Source organism: Opisthocomus hoazin, chromosome 8 (assembly GCF_030867145.1).
Source record: "Opisthocomus hoazin isolate bOpiHoa1 chromosome 8, bOpiHoa1.hap1, whole genome shotgun sequence".
Lineage (NCBI taxonomy): Eukaryota > Metazoa > Chordata > Aves > Opisthocomiformes > Opisthocomidae > Opisthocomus > Opisthocomus hoazin.
The window spans coordinates 47,906,646-47,925,342 of record NC_134421.1 but is presented as its reverse complement, the minus strand read 5'-3'; the positions used below and the strand labels follow the sequence as shown (position 1 = coordinate 47,925,342).

Sequence of the window (18,697 nt, the reverse complement as noted above, 5' to 3'; positions counted from 1 at the left end):
TGCAATAGGATGTTACACAGATGATCCACAGCCTTAACAACCAGTCTAAACAAACCATAGAGGGCTGTGAAGTGAATAAAAAAAGCATAAAAATGGATTTTGTAGTTTTGTTGTCAGTTTATAGAATAACATGAGAAACACAAAATAAAACAAATTTAGCTCCATTATTTATTTATTTATTTATTTATTTATTTATCAGATCAAATGTGTATTCCTCTGAGGTCGTAACAAACGAGACAAACAGCCCAGCTGATGTAATATGAAAGCTCAAGAATTACGTAACCATCCTCGTTCGACTGAAAATAGACATCTATTATCTGAGTTGCAATTCTTAGTTCTGTCTGCCTGCAAGTTCCACATAGCTGTGCAGTTCTCTGTTAAAGAGCAAATGTTTTGACATTTTCCTTGGAACCAGTTTATCCACTTCTAGGTTATGAATGTATGAAGATATAATTGATTGTATTAGTCTCTGGAGCTTTCCTCTATTGTACAGAATTTCTGGGTTGTTCCAAAAATCCCAACTTTTGACAGTAACCGAATCTTATAATATATAATTTCTGTTGTTGTTTTGGCCAAGAAAAAAATAGCAAAGATATTTCAAGTTGAGGAGAGAAAAACAGTTCCTTGGCATTTTTTCAGATTCCAAGAAGATTGCATAATTCCATAAATATTGATGCATTGTCTCTGCCTGGCAAGGAAGCAAATATACAGTTTGAACTGTTGCCATAGAATTTCATTGACCATCACTTCAACTGCAGAAACAAAATTCTTCTCCCTAACATAATGGCTCAACTCATGCCCCCCTAAGTGTCTCTCAGGAAAGAACTCAAAAACTGTGAATCATCTTTTCAGCTACCCAGCTCTTGTGGCGTTAGTCCCTGTGTTGATTACAGGCAGCCACTCTTTTACACCAAGCTAGCCAAGCCTGTCAGAGTCTTGTCCAGTAGCTTGAAGTAGCTTGGCTGCATCTTACTTTAATCCCACTGCTTTCTGCGGGTACTGAGCTGCTGTGAGAGATACATGAGCTACTACGCAAACCACCAGGCCTTTGAGTGAAAGGGGACTGCCACAGAAATACCACAAAAGAGAACCAGCCTTATATAAACAACACTGGCACTACTGAAAATATTCACAGGTAGCGAACTGCCAAAATTCCCATTTTGCCAGCAAAGAAAGTGTGGATCTACCTTCACCGCTAAATACCACCTAGCTCAACAATATTGCAAAAAAATCCAAGAGCGGGACTCCTATTACTGCACTAATACTAAACAGCATTAATAAGAAACAGATAATAAAAACTTAGCATGTGCTTCTAATGCTCTAAGTCGTTCATTTACAGGACTGTGCAGACCTTTATTAATTCCAAATGTGACTTTTGAATTCTTTTTCATGTTTGCATAAAAGTCTGTAGAAATGGTAAGTTGTTCATACTACCATTGTATTTGAAGTGCATACAGCTCCTGTGTCAAGAAGTAAAGGAGAAGTTAATTTCCTGTTTCACTCTGTGGAGAATATTTAAATGTGTTGGCTTTATGTTCTGTTAGATTTCCTAATCAGAAAGGACTGGGTTGTAGAATTAAATGGCTGGAATGTAATTCTGCTTCCAATTGTTTGCTGAATAACTACAGAACAAGCAACTGGATTATTGGCACTACTTTGAAGGCTGGTTTCTGATGACTTCATCAGTCCGAAAACAAAACTGGAGTTATTTGCATAGTCATCACCAACCCTCTGAGCTAGAAGTACAGAGCTATTTTATCAAAATGCCTTTGCTTTATGATTGCGTGTAGCTCACGGTACCAGCTGCCTTGTCTTGAGAACAGACGATGAGCCAATCCTACCATCTTATCGAAACCGCTGCTTCTGAGGGCAGGGCTCTGACAAAGTGCATGAGTGAGATTCTGCCTCCATTTCCCTTTTGCTGCCGAAGCATCCCTCTCAAAGCTGCCTTCCTGCAAAGGGTCTCCACCCTGCCCCTCTTTCCTGACCGCTACCACAACAGCTTTGCCCTTTATCACCAAAATATCACTAGCTATCTGTGCAGTAAAAATAGCTGTTTCCTCAGTGCCTTTTGCATTTTACATGGAAAAGGGGAAAAAAAGTTCTGCTTTCGTAGGATGTGAATGTGGTATCAGTCCAAGGAAACCAGCTGCTGATACCATACCACCTGTCAATTGCGTTCTATTGGTTTTCTTTGTTCTTTTGTGAGGACAAAAGAGTTCTCATCCCCCTGCTGTATTCTATAAAATAAATACTGTTTTAAAGAGTAAATTTACTTTAAAAATGTATCAAACCTTACTATGCATAGTGTAATCTTTTCTATGCAGAGCTCTCAATGCACTCCATTTCTGCATAATAGCAAAAAATCACCCCTTCTCGTTCTATCACCCAGCTTCATTTCTCCTTTTTCACACATTTACATTTCAAAAGTTCCCACTAGCTTTGTCTTCTTTTCTTTCCATTTCAATTCCCATCCCCTTTCTCTTCCCCTGCATAAATCCAGCCCCCTCTGCACAAAATCTCTTCCGTGTCTTCCGAGGATACTATTACTTTGCAGCCATAGCTCCCTACTCTGCCCTAGCCAGTGCCTCCTTTCTTCGTGCCTTCTTCCATGACTCTCCTCTCCTGCCCCCTTCCTTGCCTACTTATTCTGACAGAAGCAAGTATACTCCATCCAAAAAATTGATAGAAAAAACCCAGACACTTGCCTTTAGAGAGTGAAGTTAATCAGATTTGTTTTAAATGTCCATATGATGAATTTTGCATTAGAGGCAGTTATTTCCACTGAGTATGAAGTCCAGCTTTCTGGCTCTGGCAAGATAGAGTGGAGCACTCAAGCAAAAAGAGGGTAATCCCACTCTGGATTTCCAGAGTGCTAAAGTTCTAGTAACAATTTCTCAGCTTTTCAGTAATTTCACTCGAATTTTCAAACATAGGTATGTGGGCCTGTAACCTGTGTGAGATGTCCAACTGGATCTTCCTCTAGATCTTGGTTAGGACTAAAACATGATGTTTCTCTTTTTTTTCTTCTTTTTTTTTTTCTTTTTCTACATAGTATCTCTGAGATATGGCCACATCAAGCTGTCATTATCTTGCATCTTTCATACTGTCCATTGCCAGTAAATAACATATTTGTTCAGAATGAAGACAAAAAACTTTTTCTCCTTCTTCTTGTTTGCTCACTTCATTATAGCTCCTCTTGGACATATATCTTTTATACAAAACATAAGTGGCAGGTTGATGGCCTTGAAAGAGAAAACAGCTTTTTTGATCATACCTGTCATATTTCATTTCTTAAGACACCAGCCTCACCCACTCATTAAATTCTCATACAATCAGCTGCATGTCTTGTTTGTTAAGACCCATCTTAAAATTCTAAAATCTATTTTTTTTTATATATTGGCCATGGTTAGTGAGCTAGTATGCCAAATCTGTGCCCACCACATGAGCAATACTGTCTCTCTGCCTCCTCCCAGCAGTAGAGGTACTACGTCTACCTGGGCAAAACGCACTGCTGTGCAGAAACACCTAAGCTGGTTCTGGCTGAATTAATTCAGAGAGTGGAAACACAGCTGTGACCAGCTAATTAGGTGTTCTCAGAAGTGGCTGAGAAGCAGAGTGGAACCACTCCAGATGAGTGCAATGGTTTTACATCTGTCTGGTACTGAAAGTATTTTTGGCACAATATCATGCCAAGCACATCTATACACTGGGCTTGTACGGGATTTTTTTGTTAATAACTTTCATCTTTGATACTACAGGACGAACTCTCCTCCTTACTATATATATATTCACAAATATTTCCTTGCGCAGGAGAAAAGTGTGTCTGGCTGAACCTGAAGACAGCCTGCTGCTGGATGTGACATCTCCCTCTCATGCCTTTAATGCTGGAGGTTCAGAAACAAGCCTTCTATTTTTCATGCAACAGATATCAACATGTAATTTTATACTAGAAAATGTTGACTTCTGTTCATGTGAAAATAAGGCTACAGGACCAGCTCTTCAGCAGCTTTTAAAACTCTGTAATATGTGATACCTGACAGAGAAGTACTAGAAACTCTGTCAGGATTTCCAGGCTTTGAATAAAATACGTGCTTTTGCAATTCAGAAAAGACAGCTTGCACTGTGTGCCTGACAGTAATGGCGCTATCCCAGGGCATATTGGTTGTAGTTAATGACACATTTACAGACGAAACTGGTAATTTCCAGCCCCATGATTTTTCAGCATCTGGAACTTTCCCTTGTAAAATGAGACAAATTTGGAGACCAGAGATAGTCTCAGCAGTGGCAAAGCTGTCCTTTTCTTCAGATCTCCCCTTCTTCTTCCCCCAATGGCTCAAAAAAGATGCCAGCTTCTATTTTTTTGAGGCACTTCAGTGCTATGCATACTCTGAATGGAGAAATTGTCGGTTTTTGGAAGCGGATTTTGCTCATGCAATACTAATCATAACCAAATTTTCACAGCGGGCTCAACACAATACTGATTGATTCTCTGAAGGAAGCAAGAACTAAACCTGCCCCTACCAGGTCGAAGAGATTCTGCAGTATGACAGACGCTATGGCTTAAAACCCAGGAACACTGAGTATTTTCTAAAGAGTATTATCTCCAGCAGGGTGTTCATTTCCTTAAAACTTATTAATGAGCTTCCATTTCATAAACCATGTTGCAGTGTTCGCTTTAAGTCTCTGTTCAACTGCACAACAGATTCTTTTTAATAAATTTGCTTGCTGGACTATTTACAGTATAAGAATACATGTGTGACTGGTTAAATAAAAATGTGAAAAATTTGGACTATATTTTAAAGTATTTTTCCAGATTTGTACATGAAAATTTAAGCCAGGGCTTTAATGAAAACTTATTTCCAAACTAGCACTGTGGGTGGGCATGTGACTGTAAAACAAAACAGTGTAAAGTTTCAGCCATGACATCTGTCTTAGATGTTACTGGGTACCCAATAAAATCAAGCAAGATAACAGTTCAGCTATCAGAATAAGCAGTGGGAGAAAACACACAGTTCAAGAACACACTCTGAAACCAAAGTGGTAGAGATTGTTGGAGATGTTTGTGTTTTCTCTTCCCGAAGATTATTATTCAGCCCACACAACCAGCAGAAAATTCTCGGGAAACAGAGAGCAACTTAGCGTAACATCCCAACATGTGCAAGACATTTTGTTCATTGTGCTCTAGAGGAAATTTTCAAGACAAATAGGGAGCCAGCTATGGGTGGTGTTCAGAACTTGAAGAGGAATGTGTTAGAGTAGCACAGCCCTGGAAAAACTACCTATAAGGGTTAACATATGCATTTACATCTCTGCTATAGGTTCAGCACATGTGTGATGGTGACATCCAAAGACGTATGCTGGAGGGCAGTGAGTACAGCATGTAAAAACATAAGCTTCCTTCTCATTTCAAACAGCCAGCACACCAAGTTCAGTGTCAATCTGCATTTTTCACAAACAAGTTGGGAAAGAAAAAATGACAGATATTTCCAGCCGAATAGCATGCTAGCAAAACTTTGCCATTATTCCTCCATTTCCTCCAGACCTTGGGTAGACCTAAGGTAAGATATGAAATGGTCTTTGCTGTTACAATAGCAATGGGTAAAAAGAAATGGACTGTAAGTGTCAAAAGTTGTAATGCAATATGACCCACCCGTCAGCTGTGCTTATTTCCCTTTAAATAGCAATTCTTCATGTCACGTTGTTGAACAAATCCAAATCTGGGTACCTAGTGTACTAGCAGGTCATTACAATATAAAATTATGACAAATACACACAGCATGGAGTAGATTTCTGCAACTCATAAGAAAAATCTCTCTGACCTTCACAAGAAAAATAATCCATTTTTTAAGACTTCAGGTTAAAGAGTTCATGCCAAAGATATTTCTTATATCTGTTTTTGATAGTTGCAGAAGATGCACTTTACGATTGCTCTTCTAAAATCAATATTGCTGACCTTTCAGACTGTGAACCCTGTCTAATCAAAGCAGCAGCCTTCTACATATTTTTTTTTAATAAATTTGAACCGCTTTATGTGGGTGCTGTCTATAATCTGTGGTCACAGACTAACGTTTATAGTCCTGATCCAGCTGTACATGAAATGATAATTTTAATGATAATTTCATGGTGCGATATCTGCTGCACTACTAGCAGCCCTGTATAGGACTGAAGAAAACCTGAAACATTTGTGCTGGTGCTGATCACAGATTCCAGAGTAAAAATAACTACCTCAGTCTGGACCATTTAGCAAACCACACTTTCCAACTAAAATAACAGTGTCTGCGTTTCTTAGGTCTTAACACCCATTCTAGGAACCCTATACAAAATAAACATGAGACCAGGTAACCTAAGGACAAAATTTGTGGGATAAAGATTCCAAAGTAAATAGTGTGATTTGAAAATGTGAAAAGCACTATTTTATTTCGCAAATGCAGTTAAATTCGGCTTCTCAGCAGAATCCTCACAAAGTTCAAAACTGACCAGCAGATAACTTTAACGCAGGGCAGCTGCAGTCCCAGTGCTAATTAACAGCCTCAGTCACTTTGATAAAACCCCACCGGGTCCTGATTTATGTGCCTGCACCGTAAAATCTCTGAACTGATTCCTGAAGCCAAAATAAAATACGGTCTGTGCAGCAAGCTGAAATCTCCCTGGAGCCACAGAGCAATGCCATGTTTCAGTCAAAGATCTCAGGATTCCTGTGTTAATAACACCACACTGAGGAGCTGGTAACGGAGATGTGCTTGCACATATGCTGCTGTCATTAGATCACCCATTTGTTTGTATACAGATCTCAGACTTCCAAGCTTAGGCTAATTTTAGCTGGACTCAGATGATCCTGCCAGACTCGCTATCCCTTGCCTTGCTAATTATTGCTCAGCACTCTGCTCCAGCTGACTTACCTTTCTCACTGCCTGTGAGTTACTGCCAGGGAGGAAGCAGTGAGTGTTGCTTGGGGAGACCTCCTTGTATCTTCCTTGCTGTGTCTTCCTCAGTTTGTGGGGCGCAATCCCATTAATGACTGCTGAGAGGATGCTGCTGGTCATGAGGGGAGTCAGGGTCTGGCAGAACAGACAGATGGCCACCACCAAGGCCAGAAGGAAGGGACGAGGGCGACAAAGCCGACGGCACCTGGGGACTTGCCCACAAACCATGGCCTCTTTGCCGTCCTCACTTCACCCTTTGCCACATTGCAGATGCAGTCCAAGTAGCCACGTCTTGCCAGGGTAAAAAAAGCCAAGGGCACACTTTACCCAAATCTAGCAAGAGTTTTCCCCATTTCTGCTGCTCAGCGCTTCCCTGATGCCTGGCAAGAAGTCACGGGTTCCAGAGGAGCAGAGGCTTGGGAAGCACCTTCCCGTGGGGGTACGGGAACAACCTGTGAAAAAACAAGAAGTGAGCAGCAGCAAACAGCAGCGTGCCATGGGGTGTTCCACAAGCAGCCGTAGCAAGCTCTTCCACACTGCGCTTGCAGGAGAACAGACCTGCCAGCAGACAGGTGAGGAGCAGAAATCTTCACCCCCTGTGCAGAAGGAACGACTCAGCCAGACAACAGCATCCAAGAAAGCAAGAGGTTAAAGCTTAACACGTCCTGTCCACGGCTGAAAAGAGTAAGAGAGTGTACCAACTTCGTGAACAATCGTTTGCTGTTTTTTTCTCTCTTGCATTCTCAATTCCCACTTTGTTTTTACAGTTTCCTTCATTCCAGTCCTTTTAAATTGCCTCCTTCCTGTCAGCATGCACAGCTTTCTCTCTAAAAATGATCATTTATCCGAAAACTGACAGACTACGAAGATTTTCGTTTGCATTTGTTTTGTCCAGATTGCAAGCTCAAAGTTAGGTTTACTTACTCGGTTCTTACCCTGTTAGAAGTTTTCCATTCTCCTCTAATGGGCTGCTGATTAAAACCACTTGGAACAACCCTGGCTCATGCTCCCAGCTCGTCTCACACACTCAGAAGGCAGGCACACGCACATACACACGCCATCTGAAGCCAGTTGGACCACAGATTTCATATAAATAAAGGCTGGACTGCTCAGAGGGTGGGGCTAAACCAGCTCCGCTCTGAGCAGGCACGGGGTTTGGAGACGCAGACCGAGATCTGGATGGGGAACAAGAGGTGTCCTTGCTCACACTGCATGCCTCGAAGCCACCATCACTACAATTTTTAGAAAACTGCTGTTGCAGCAATCAGTCTAACTAGAACAATATTAATATCTTGCAGGCAGTAGAGATCTGAGCAGAACCTGCAATATTTTAAACCAGATTAGCAAAAATGTTGTAAAAGGAAGCAGCATAAGCGTCATTGACAAAGCAGTTGTCAGTAATTTTCCGTAGCAGATATATTTCACAGCAGTATATAAATAAAACTTCTTACTGATGTCAAAGAGGGAAAGAAAAGAGGGCGGACAAAAATACTCCAGTGAAAGACTTACTATCTAAGCCACAGAAGGTCTTGGTTACTACTTCCCCCTGCTGACACAGGACAGCGATGAGACAGATGGGAACAGTTGAGGACCTCTGTTACCTTTATAGACCTAAACTTCTCGTATAACCAACTTCTTTTAGCTAAACATATCTGTACACAGGTTGTCTGTTTTATCCTTCATCCTTAGTTATTTTTGAAAAGAAAGAGTTCTTCCTACACTACCTGATATATAAGAAATGAGCGCCGTTATGATAACTTTGAGCCAATCTAATCTACACAACTCAACAGCAGCAGCAGCATAACCAAATTAAAGGCCTCTATACAGCAATGAAAAGTAGAGCATATATTTGTTCAAAGTGCTGGTGTTTATTCAGCTTTCAAATCTTTTTTTTTCCCATGCTAAACCTAGCAATTTGCACATATAGAAAAATGCCATAGAAGTGATTCAACACCTAGCGCAGAGCCTCAGCTGTCTCATGCACTGCATTTTAGCTTTCTGTCCAGGGCTGTAGCTGTCTAAATTAGACCCCTAGGTTATCCTGAGCAGGAAAGGAGTACAACACACTCCTGTGCCCTCCAGCGATAGCTGCTTGCCATCCTCACAGGAACTCCCGTCTCTGCTCTCTGGAGACATATCGCTCACGCTCCCTCCTTCCCAGCACAGCAGCTGGCATCCTTGGGTCCTGCTCCAGCCAGCCTGTGCTGCAAAGCCCCTGGCAAGGCAGCAAACCTGGCTAGCGGAGGTCGGACAGCTGTGGGTTCCCTGCGGCTGGCTCCGGGGTAGGTCTATGCCATGCAACGGAGAGGTGTAGCCAGGGAGCAGGTGTATTCAAAGGAGTATTGCAGAGACACAACAGCCAGTCTGGGGGCCACGGTAACCCCATCGGCAGAGGAGGACAGCATAGCAGAGTTGCTCTTGTGTTTTAAGATATTGTCCTGTGGTTTTTGGCATGCCCTGATTTCTGGACCCACAACCACCAGCTGTGTGGCTGGCATTTGCACAGCTGTCAACTTCTTCCAAATTCTTGGTGAGGAGATTTTAGTCAGACAGTTACTTGCTATTGATAGAAGACTTGATTAAAACCAGTTTATTGGTTGCTTCATGTTGTGAAGATTATACCCCCCTTGCTAGGGTCCCACACTAGAACAACATAATCCTATCTGTCCATACCCTCTGCTCCCTCAGTTACCTTTGGCACAGCAAGCAACCATGCTCTCCCTCCAGCCCAACATGATTTTCCCCTCTCAAGCTCATAAGTGGAGTCTTTATCCTCACATTTTCCCCAATGTCTCAGAGCCAATTCATCCTTCCTGCAACCTCAAGGTCACTCATGGGCTCAAAGTCTTCAGGACAAGTGGAAAACTTTTACTCATTTACTGTACCAAGGCTGATACTGCAAAAACAGAGATGGAAGGATATCAGCAGAGGGCAGGCAGATCGCTGCCTCCTGTGTACTCCTGGAGATCAGCCTTCTGTTCATCTCCTTTTCCCAGATGTTCCAAGGAATGAGCTGGCTTTTTCCCTATGCTTTGTGGTTTCTTTTCGTGATAATAGCATGTAATGCTATTATGTGCATTACATTTCTTAAGCTGTAAATACTTTTCTCTATCACAGCTAGAGTGCATTGAACACGATTCCTGTCATCTTTTGAATCAGGATTCCACCACATCTCCGGGCTTACATGTGTACTGACTTCTCTGGTCACATTCTGACCCTTCAGAAATTAAGCCAAGACTGTTGCAAATAGGGACTAATTCCCCTGGTATTAACTAGTCACCTAGAAAAAGGATATAAGTCGATGAAGAATCAGGCCTCCTGGGTCCCAAACTCATGAGTCTTCAGTGCATAATATTAAAATAATTGCAGAGCACAAATATCTGTAAGATCAGAAATATCCGGATAAGTATTTATACTCACAGGTATATACACATATTTCAGAATTCTTAGAAGAAAGCTGCAATTCTCCTCTTTCAGACATACAAAGCTAATTTAGTATTTGTTTCCTGTTTGGGATTCCCAGACCTGTTCCTTCCAGTGGCTGCTCGTACTGCATGGACTAAGGGCTCTCTAGCCTACCTGTCTCTCCCTGCTCCTTCCGCTCACTCAGGACTGCTTGCCTGGATGCTCCCTGCAGCAGCCAGCTGCTGCCCTACTCCGTGTGACACAAGGTCCTGCAGGGATCGCTTCTGCCAAAACCAGCCAGCCATGAATATCAAGAGTGATCTCCAGTGCTTGCAGCTGGAATCCCAGTTCCATCTGCGTCATCTAGAATAGACTGTACATGTTTAACGATACCCTGACACAGAAAAGGTGAGAGGAAAGTGACAAGGCTTGCTAAAAATTGCCAGGGACTAGGATTTGAAAGGACCTAGCCAATATGCCATACAGGCATGTAATGTGCATCATTCATCATCTCACTGGGGTTTTAAGCAACCCAGTTCATATTCATACAACTTCCATTTGACACAAGCCTCTGTGTGTGTTCAGTGGTGAAAGCTAGTGACCACTGAAGAATGACTTCCATGGTCTAAGTAGTGACCAGGACAGATATTTGCCAGGAGCCAACCAAGAAGAAAATACTAGGCACAGAAGGTTAGCAGGAATTTAAGGCCAGCTGAATAGACCCATTTCATGCATGCTTAACTTCACTCAGAGATCTAACATGAGTCATTCTGCAACTCTGAATAAAGTGAAGTCCAGATATAAGTGCTTGTAAAATCAGGACTTCATATAATAAAAATCATTTCACATCAATAATTTCACTACATAGAGGCTGCCAAGAAGAAAATACTTTTAAAAACCTATTCACCATTGCTCTTTTCTAGAGCAAGTTTTAAATTACAAAGAATAGTGTCCTAGCAATGATTTCAGTGATAAATGAGCTCACATGAAAAATAAGCTCAAACAGATCATTTCTAAATGAACTGATAGTCAAGTCATGTAATCATGTCTGTTATCTTCACAGTGCAAACCTATATGCAATTTTCATTACTTCTGGTCAATTCTTTGATTTCTTTTTTATTTTCTTGCATACTAAAAACTCTGCCAAAGGCCATAAATTCTCACTAACTTCAAATACTGGATAAAAGCTTTATGAACAGTAGGCACTAATAACACTGTATATATTCAAGCAAAACTTCTAGTTAAACTGTGCTGGAGAAAGCCTGCTCAGCCGCACCCTTCATGAATTTTGACTTCACCCTGAACTCGATCCAGATTGCAATTAGATTTTCAGCGTCTCCAGTCCTGTGTGTGGTCCCATTATAAGTAGTGAATGGGGAAGACTGGCACAGAGTAAAGAAAATAGGATAAATACATTTTATTACTGCTCTGTACATTGGAAGATTTGATACTACTGAAGCTTAAATTAATCCCAGCTTAGTAAAAATGCAGACTCTCGACTGTTCTCCCATTCATAGAACACTGTAAGCCTTGACGATATTGTGATTTTGTTCCACAGAGCACTCCAGAGAACAAAGATTCACGTCTTAATGCAACTTTGGCTCAGGTCTCTGATCTTGGCTTACAGTGAAAACAGGCTAGCAGAGCAGGTTCTGCAAATCCTTGGAAAGCAAAACAGTTGACGTTAATAGAAGAGTTTTAGGGGAGACTTCCCTTTTGGTTTTGCTTCTCATTATTGTTCAATTTATTTAATATTTTGTCTTTATGTAAGAGGCAATAAATGATCTGGACTACACAAGCAGTGTGTTTACTTCTCTCATCATAGCATTTACAGTCCATATATATGTATAGTCAATATCTAGTCCATTATAGACCCTTAGTGTGTAAATTTTATCAGTGTGTTAAGAGCTGTGATTACTGGATGTTTTGCCCCCAGAAAGATGCTGCTAGGCCTGCAGTTCCCTGGGCAGATCAGCCAGTCTAGTAATTCCCCACCATCGAAAAGGCGAAGGTCTTGCTTGGTCCCCTCTCCCCTGCCTTTAGCGTCTCCGTCTTATCTCTGCTCCTACTCTTGCCCTTCCTTTCCTCCTACCTTCTGGTGGTGCTCAATAGATTATTTCATGAGAAAAAGCTGTGCAGCTGGGTTGGTTTTCCACCAGGTGAGTCTGTTTAATTGACTCTTTGAGAGGTCCCATGGGCCCTAGTGCTGCTACAAGTTAAACAGCAGGAGAACATGAGGGAGAGAGGATATAAACAGAGGAAGGGAATGGAACATTTTGGGCAGTGGCAAAGCTTGATACCCAGCTCACCAGACTACTGAACCCACCCAAGCTTCCATAAAGCTTTAGGTAGAATCTGAGCCAACGGAGTTATTTGTCCAGAGTCAACTCTTTATGCCTCAGTGATGTTCTTTACTACTGTGTTTTCACAGAAGGGTGACAATAAAACACAGGTATCTATCTATTTATATATGTTAATAATACCGAAAGTTGCTTGACATGAGGCTAAGAGAAAGCAGCTGAAGACCAAAGTCTTGTAAAGATACTGGTTCCTGCTTAAAAGGCCAATTCGCATGTCAGGAGGAAGAAATCAATCAGTAAATTCTCTGCTTCTTCCTGTCTACAGTTATTCACTGACTCTTGGCATAATCCCATTGCAGCAGTTATTCTGAGATTACACAGAGATTTATGGATTTTGTAGTCAGTTTTGTTGCTCAGATTCTTTGATTACTGCTGAGAGATGAATAATCAGTGATAATCCAAAAACACCCAGATAGGCTGTAAGAACATGGGCATTTCTCTCCAGGTATACAGAACAGGAGCAGAGTGCAATATCTCCTGATCTCTGACAGCATTTGTGTTCCTTTTTGTTTTAAGTAAATATTTTGTTTTGTCATGGTCCACATCTCTTCTCTGGAATCTTGCTGATTGCCCTCTTCTTCACACTTTAGGTGAGAACATTTGAACTTCCATTCTCTGGTCTTCTCTTTCTTCCTACAGACCTTTTCTAATGACAGCTCTGTCTTGTCTCAGAATCATTCTCTTCTTCTAAATGCCGTGAATAATCTCTTCTTCTAGCTGATCCAAATGCTTCCTATTGTCTTTTTTCCATTACATTCTCTGGGCTTATTATATGAAAGCATATGCAATAATATATGCAATAATCATATTTGCACAAATACTTTCCTGTTTTGTCATGAACTTCTGGTGCAAGCAGAGCTGTTCACTGCCTTGTGCCTGCAGAAGGGCTCTGAATGAAGTTTGTGTGCTGCATAGCAGTATCTCCTTACAGTTCTTCCTAGCTGCTTGTAGTCAGGTGAAAGCGTATTGAAATGACCAGTGGAAGTGGGAAGAAACTGAGAAGACTAGTGTCCTTGCCTCCATCCTAGCCACTCCCTGCCTGCCCAAACGATGTTTGCAATGGAAGGTACCTCTATTGCTCACCAACTGTTCCTTCTACTTGGACACCCCTCCCACGCCAGGCTCTTCCCCTCCACCCCCAGCACCAGGTCAGAAAAGCTTCCATGAGAAGGAGACAGGGTGGAGAGGGACAGCAAGTGGCAAGCACACCAGTTTGGAGGCTACTGCAAAGAGAAAGGAGCGATCACTCAGCCAGGCCTCCAGGGTGGGAGTAGGACGTGTCCTAAATAGCTTCCTATACAGTGGGAATGTGGGAAGCTTGCAAGCCAGCCACAGAGTTGTCAACAGCAAATGTAAAGGAAAGGACCAGTCTGTAAGGACATTTTGCAGGAGGAAGAGAAGCATTTACAAGCTCTTTTATTTCTATTGTTCAGTATTCTGCATTTTCTCTGGGTTTTGGTTCTGGTTTTCTTTTTTTTTTGAGTTAATTCTTCTAGTTTCTGTGTCAATAAACCCAATATAGAATTGAAATGTCATAATTCTCCAGGCCCTGTCACAAGGCCTTTCCTGTTTTGTGTGAACTAAATTATTTCATTGCCATGTTCCCTGTTCACTTTAGCCTAGCCTCATCATGTAAGTAGCTAAGGCTAGTAGAGTGTTCATTTTTTTCTCCTTCTGTTCTACAGCACGAGTGGACCCAAAACAGCCCAAAAAATGAGAAAAGCCAAGGCAACCAGAAAATTCATGACAGCAACATTTTTTTATACAGTTGCCTTCAAGATCAGCAGCAAGCACTGTTTCAAATAAGCCAACTTTTAGAAGATGAAAGAGAAAAATACTACTAGACTCCTCATTCCATAAAAACTCATCTTCCACTTCATGCCCTAAATGCCTTAAACTGTGTTTTCTTGTGTCCCATTACCTTTGGCTGCCTTTCTTCCTGTTCATTGCTCCCATGACCAGGAATATCCTCTTTTTCTTTAGCAGAGCAGTTGCTTTGCTGAGACCACTCACAGACTTTTGAATGTCCGTCCCAGTGTCTGCTAGGTTCAGCAGTCCCCTAGTGCTCTGTGGCAGTAGGGAAGCAAATGGCAGTCTTCTACAAACAAGAAAATATGGTCACTTCTGTTGAATGCATATAAAACACGGGTGCAATGCTGTCATGTACCTACAGCTGTCTCTGTGTTGTCCTCTCGATGATCTAGTCTGCGCTGCTGCAGATGTTGTGCCTGCCACAACTGGAAAACAAGCTCTATAATTTTGGACCAAGTCTTCCAGGTACCAATCATTTCATTTTGATCATTAAACTTTGGTTAGCCCATGTACAGTAAACATCCCTGCAAACATACGACTTAAACCACCTCGTGGCCTCCACTGACTTCAGCAGATGAGTTCATACACGTGGGTGTTTTAGGCACTAGGAAACAAGAACTGGATTTTTTTCTATCAGAAGGCTTTGTACTGATGGATATTTGTTTAACAGAGCTCCTCTGTTAGCAAGGAGAGTTTTAAGACAACCACACCACACAGAAATGTAGACTAAATGCTCACCTGTGCCTCTCAAGGCGCCCATACATCTAACCAGCCCTATCAAGATCAGCGATTATTATATATACTAGAGTATACAACATTTTATTCCAGTGTGTTGCATTCTCGTAGTGCTGCCAGAACATACAATTAGCCTGTACAGAAATGTGTCACCTGGGGCACTTCACATATGCATGTGTAGGAGAAATTATTGTACAAGCAAATAGAGTATGCGGGGATGCAAGACATGCTGCTTTGTTGCTCTTATGGACAAGCAGAAAAAGATAACAGTATACTTCTGAATTTATCCATCTGATTATAGCTGTACAGTTTCTCTCCTGAGGCCAGCTCCCGTGGCATGATTACAGCAGAAGAAGATAACAGCAACCACTGTGGTGCAGAAGTTGCCTTAGAAATACCCTTAAGTACATTACATCTTTTCAGCACTGACTTTTGACAACCTGGTCCACATGATATTTCTAAAAGTAAGGCTGAAAATCAGGTTTAACCATTTTTACAGCTAACTAAGGCAAGGTGGTGGGAACAGATAGGGGGAAGGAGGCTGCACAGACAGCACGCATGGCAGGTGGCGCGAGGGCTGATCATAGAATCACAAAATCATAGAATGGTGAGGGTCAGAACGGACCTTAAAGATCATTTAGTTCCAACTTCCTTGCCATGAGCGGGGACATCTTCCACTAGACCAGGTTGCTCAGAGCTCCATCCAACCTGGCCTTGAACACTTCCAGGGAGGGGGCAACCACAGCTTCTCTGGGCAACCTGTTCCAGTGCCTCACCACCCTCATGGTGAAGAATTTCTTCCTAATATCTAATCTAAATCTGCCCTCATTTATCCCCCTTGTCCTAGCACTACACACCCTTGTGAAAAATCCCTCTCCAGCTTTCTTGTAGGCCCCCTTCAGGTACTGGCAGGCTGCTATAAGGTCACCCCGGAGCCTTCTCTTCTCCAGGCTGAACAGCCCCAACTCTCTTAGCCTGTCCTTGTAGGAGAGGTACTCCAGCCCTCTGATCATCTTCGTGGCCCTCCATTGGACCCGCTCCAACACATCTATGTCCTTCTTCTGTTGGGGGTTCCAGAGCTGGACGCAGTACTCCAGGTGGGGTCTCATGAGAGCGGAGTAAAGGGGCAGAATCACCTCCCTCGACCTGCTGGCCACGCTTCTCTTGATGCAGCCCAGGATACAGTTGGGGAGTGGATGAGTTCTCTGCGTCCTGCCCCATGCCGAGTCATGCTGCCGCCGCTCAGCTCCGGTCTGCTGGGCTGCACAGCCTGCTCAAAACACTTCTAATGGTGATCGCCAGCTGCTGGGAGGGAGAGGCTTGGAAGCTGGAGCAGACGGAGGGACGTCATGCTGAACCACTGCAACATGTCTGGGAGGAAGCTGAGAACCACACTGCCCGTGGGGGACCTCAACGGTTTTGATTAAACGGGTCGCATGTAAAACCGGAGGGGCTGAAAAGTGAATAGAAGCATCTTTGTTCATTGTCTGATTACCGAATTGTTTTTGGTTGTCTCTTTTGTGAGTTATTTTGTTATATTTTTTAATTATGGAGGAACATTCTGTGACTAGGGACAGCCATAGATGTTCTTAGCATTTGATTTTGCAAAAACTAAAACACAACCAAAACATAATGAAATCAGAATCCCTCTGAAATACAGTATGAAGTAGCTCAATAAGCTCTTCTTACAATTTTTAAATCAACAACTATTTGCACATAACTGTGTTTTGATGCACTATTAAAACTCAAGCATATTGAAGAGAATATTTATTGTGGAAAATAGTGTAAAACCAGGTAGTGCAACACAGAAATTAATAAAATGTATATAAGGCCGATAGCTAATTTTCTTGTTCTGAAACAGACTTTGGAAAGAGAATTACAGAGAATAGCTGGCATTGATTTAAAAATTCCATCATTAGCCAAATATGAAATCAGGTTACAGTTTTATAATGCACTAATGTAATTATGAACAACACATTTAGATGATTCCTTCCTTCATGAATTTAAGTATTGCTGCTTAAGATTTAAACAACAGGGAAAAGGAAAACTTAGAATCTTTTCTATTATAAGGCTTGTCAGCCTCCATAAAGTGACATTCCCAGCACATTCCTTTCACCTTCTTAACAGAAGTCTTTAAGTAAATAGCTGTAGGTGAGTGTTTGGAAAGCACTTGCAAAATGAGAAGTACTTTAGAGTTGGTAAGTCTTGAACATTAATGAAGATACTAACCAAAACACCTTAAAGTTTTTCTCTATTTTTATTTTTGAGAATCAGCATCAATTTTTCTGTCCTGGGCTAAAACTTCACTGAGATGCTTTCCCAGTGCATATTTCAGATTGTATTTATGTCTTCCAAGAGCAACCAGCAATGTTATAGAAGAGCTGGGCAAAACTGTTCTGATGTGACTCTCTCAAAGGTAATCATTACTTCTGAAATCAGCACTTCTGTGTGCAAAAGCATACATTGAGTCAGTGCCTAAGAAAATGTCTGCCCTGGGTTAAAATGATTAACACATAATTTTAATTTTGGGGCATAATTTTAATTTAACTCCTAACTTAGCTTGTGTTTATTCCTCAGTTCCTTAACCATTCCAAGTGTATTAGGCTATCAGGAAGATCCCTGGGAAATGTATGGTATAGCTTCCTAAATTAAAATGAGGGGTTGATCAATACTACTGACTGTAGAACCATTAGATTTTCCAGATCTGACTAAGGAACACATGTTTTTATTGTCAGTTCATTCAACTATTGACAAATCCATCCATCTATAGAATGTTCCTTCTTTAAAAGCCTGAGATTCTTAGCCCCAAATGACACAACAGAGAAATTAAACACATTTTTACATTATTTAACTCAAGAATACCATATCCAGATGGATTCTTCACAGCAGAAACACTCCAACTTGTAACCTTTTCAAGGAAACCCCACAACTGAACATTTATTAAAACTATTTTTAAATATGGTGAGCATTTATTTTTACCTACACATGGAAACAAAGAAATTTTTTTCTCACCAGAATAAAAGAAGACAGAGCTGTAAAAAACATTTCCTTTATCAACACAGGGAAAAATATTCCTGTACTTCTGACAAGGAAGGATTCCCTAACTCCATAGCACTTCCCTGACTGACCCCTTCCAGCACTTAACTACACTCACGTTTGCAACGTTTATCCAACATCTATCCCGCATGTCTTTTCCTGAAAAGAAAAAGTAAAACTTGCTTTGAAGTCACAGGGCCACAGTTTCACATGTGGAAACAGTATCAAATTATCTTTGCATTGCTCCCCTATTTCTGTTTCACCAGTTCTCATGTGCGCAAATACAGTATAATTATTATTTAATCTTCTGTATAGAAAGCTTGGTATAACCTTAATTAGAAAAAAAACGTTAACTGTTAACCTAATAAATAAATCTGTATTCAGCAACTAAAGTATACTTATGATTCCCCCAAATTTTGATAT

General features: G+C 41.4%; 1 protein-coding gene across 4 annotated transcripts in view; it reads right to left on the bottom strand.

The window, feature by feature from the left end:
- The window catches only part of CPED1 (cadherin like and PC-esterase domain containing 1), a 154,480-nt gene extending 146,508 nt beyond the window's left edge, over positions 1–7,972 (bottom strand). For 3 of the 4 annotated variants that reach the window (XR_012764935.1, XM_075429331.1, XM_075429333.1), the window contains exons 1-2: positions 7,862–7,972; positions 6,903–7,378 (exon numbers count right to left, since the gene is read on the bottom strand). Coding sequence is in view for 3 of the 4 variants with exons in the window: in XM_075429331.1 (XP_075285446.1) it covers positions 6,903–7,154 (252 nt within the window). In the remaining variant the exon portion in view is untranslated. Of the gene's footprint in view, positions 1–6,902; positions 7,379–7,850 lie in introns of all 4 variants that reach the window. The other variant, XM_075429332.1, reaches the window with a different exon arrangement.
- Positions 7,973–18,697: the final 10,725 nt, after the last annotated feature.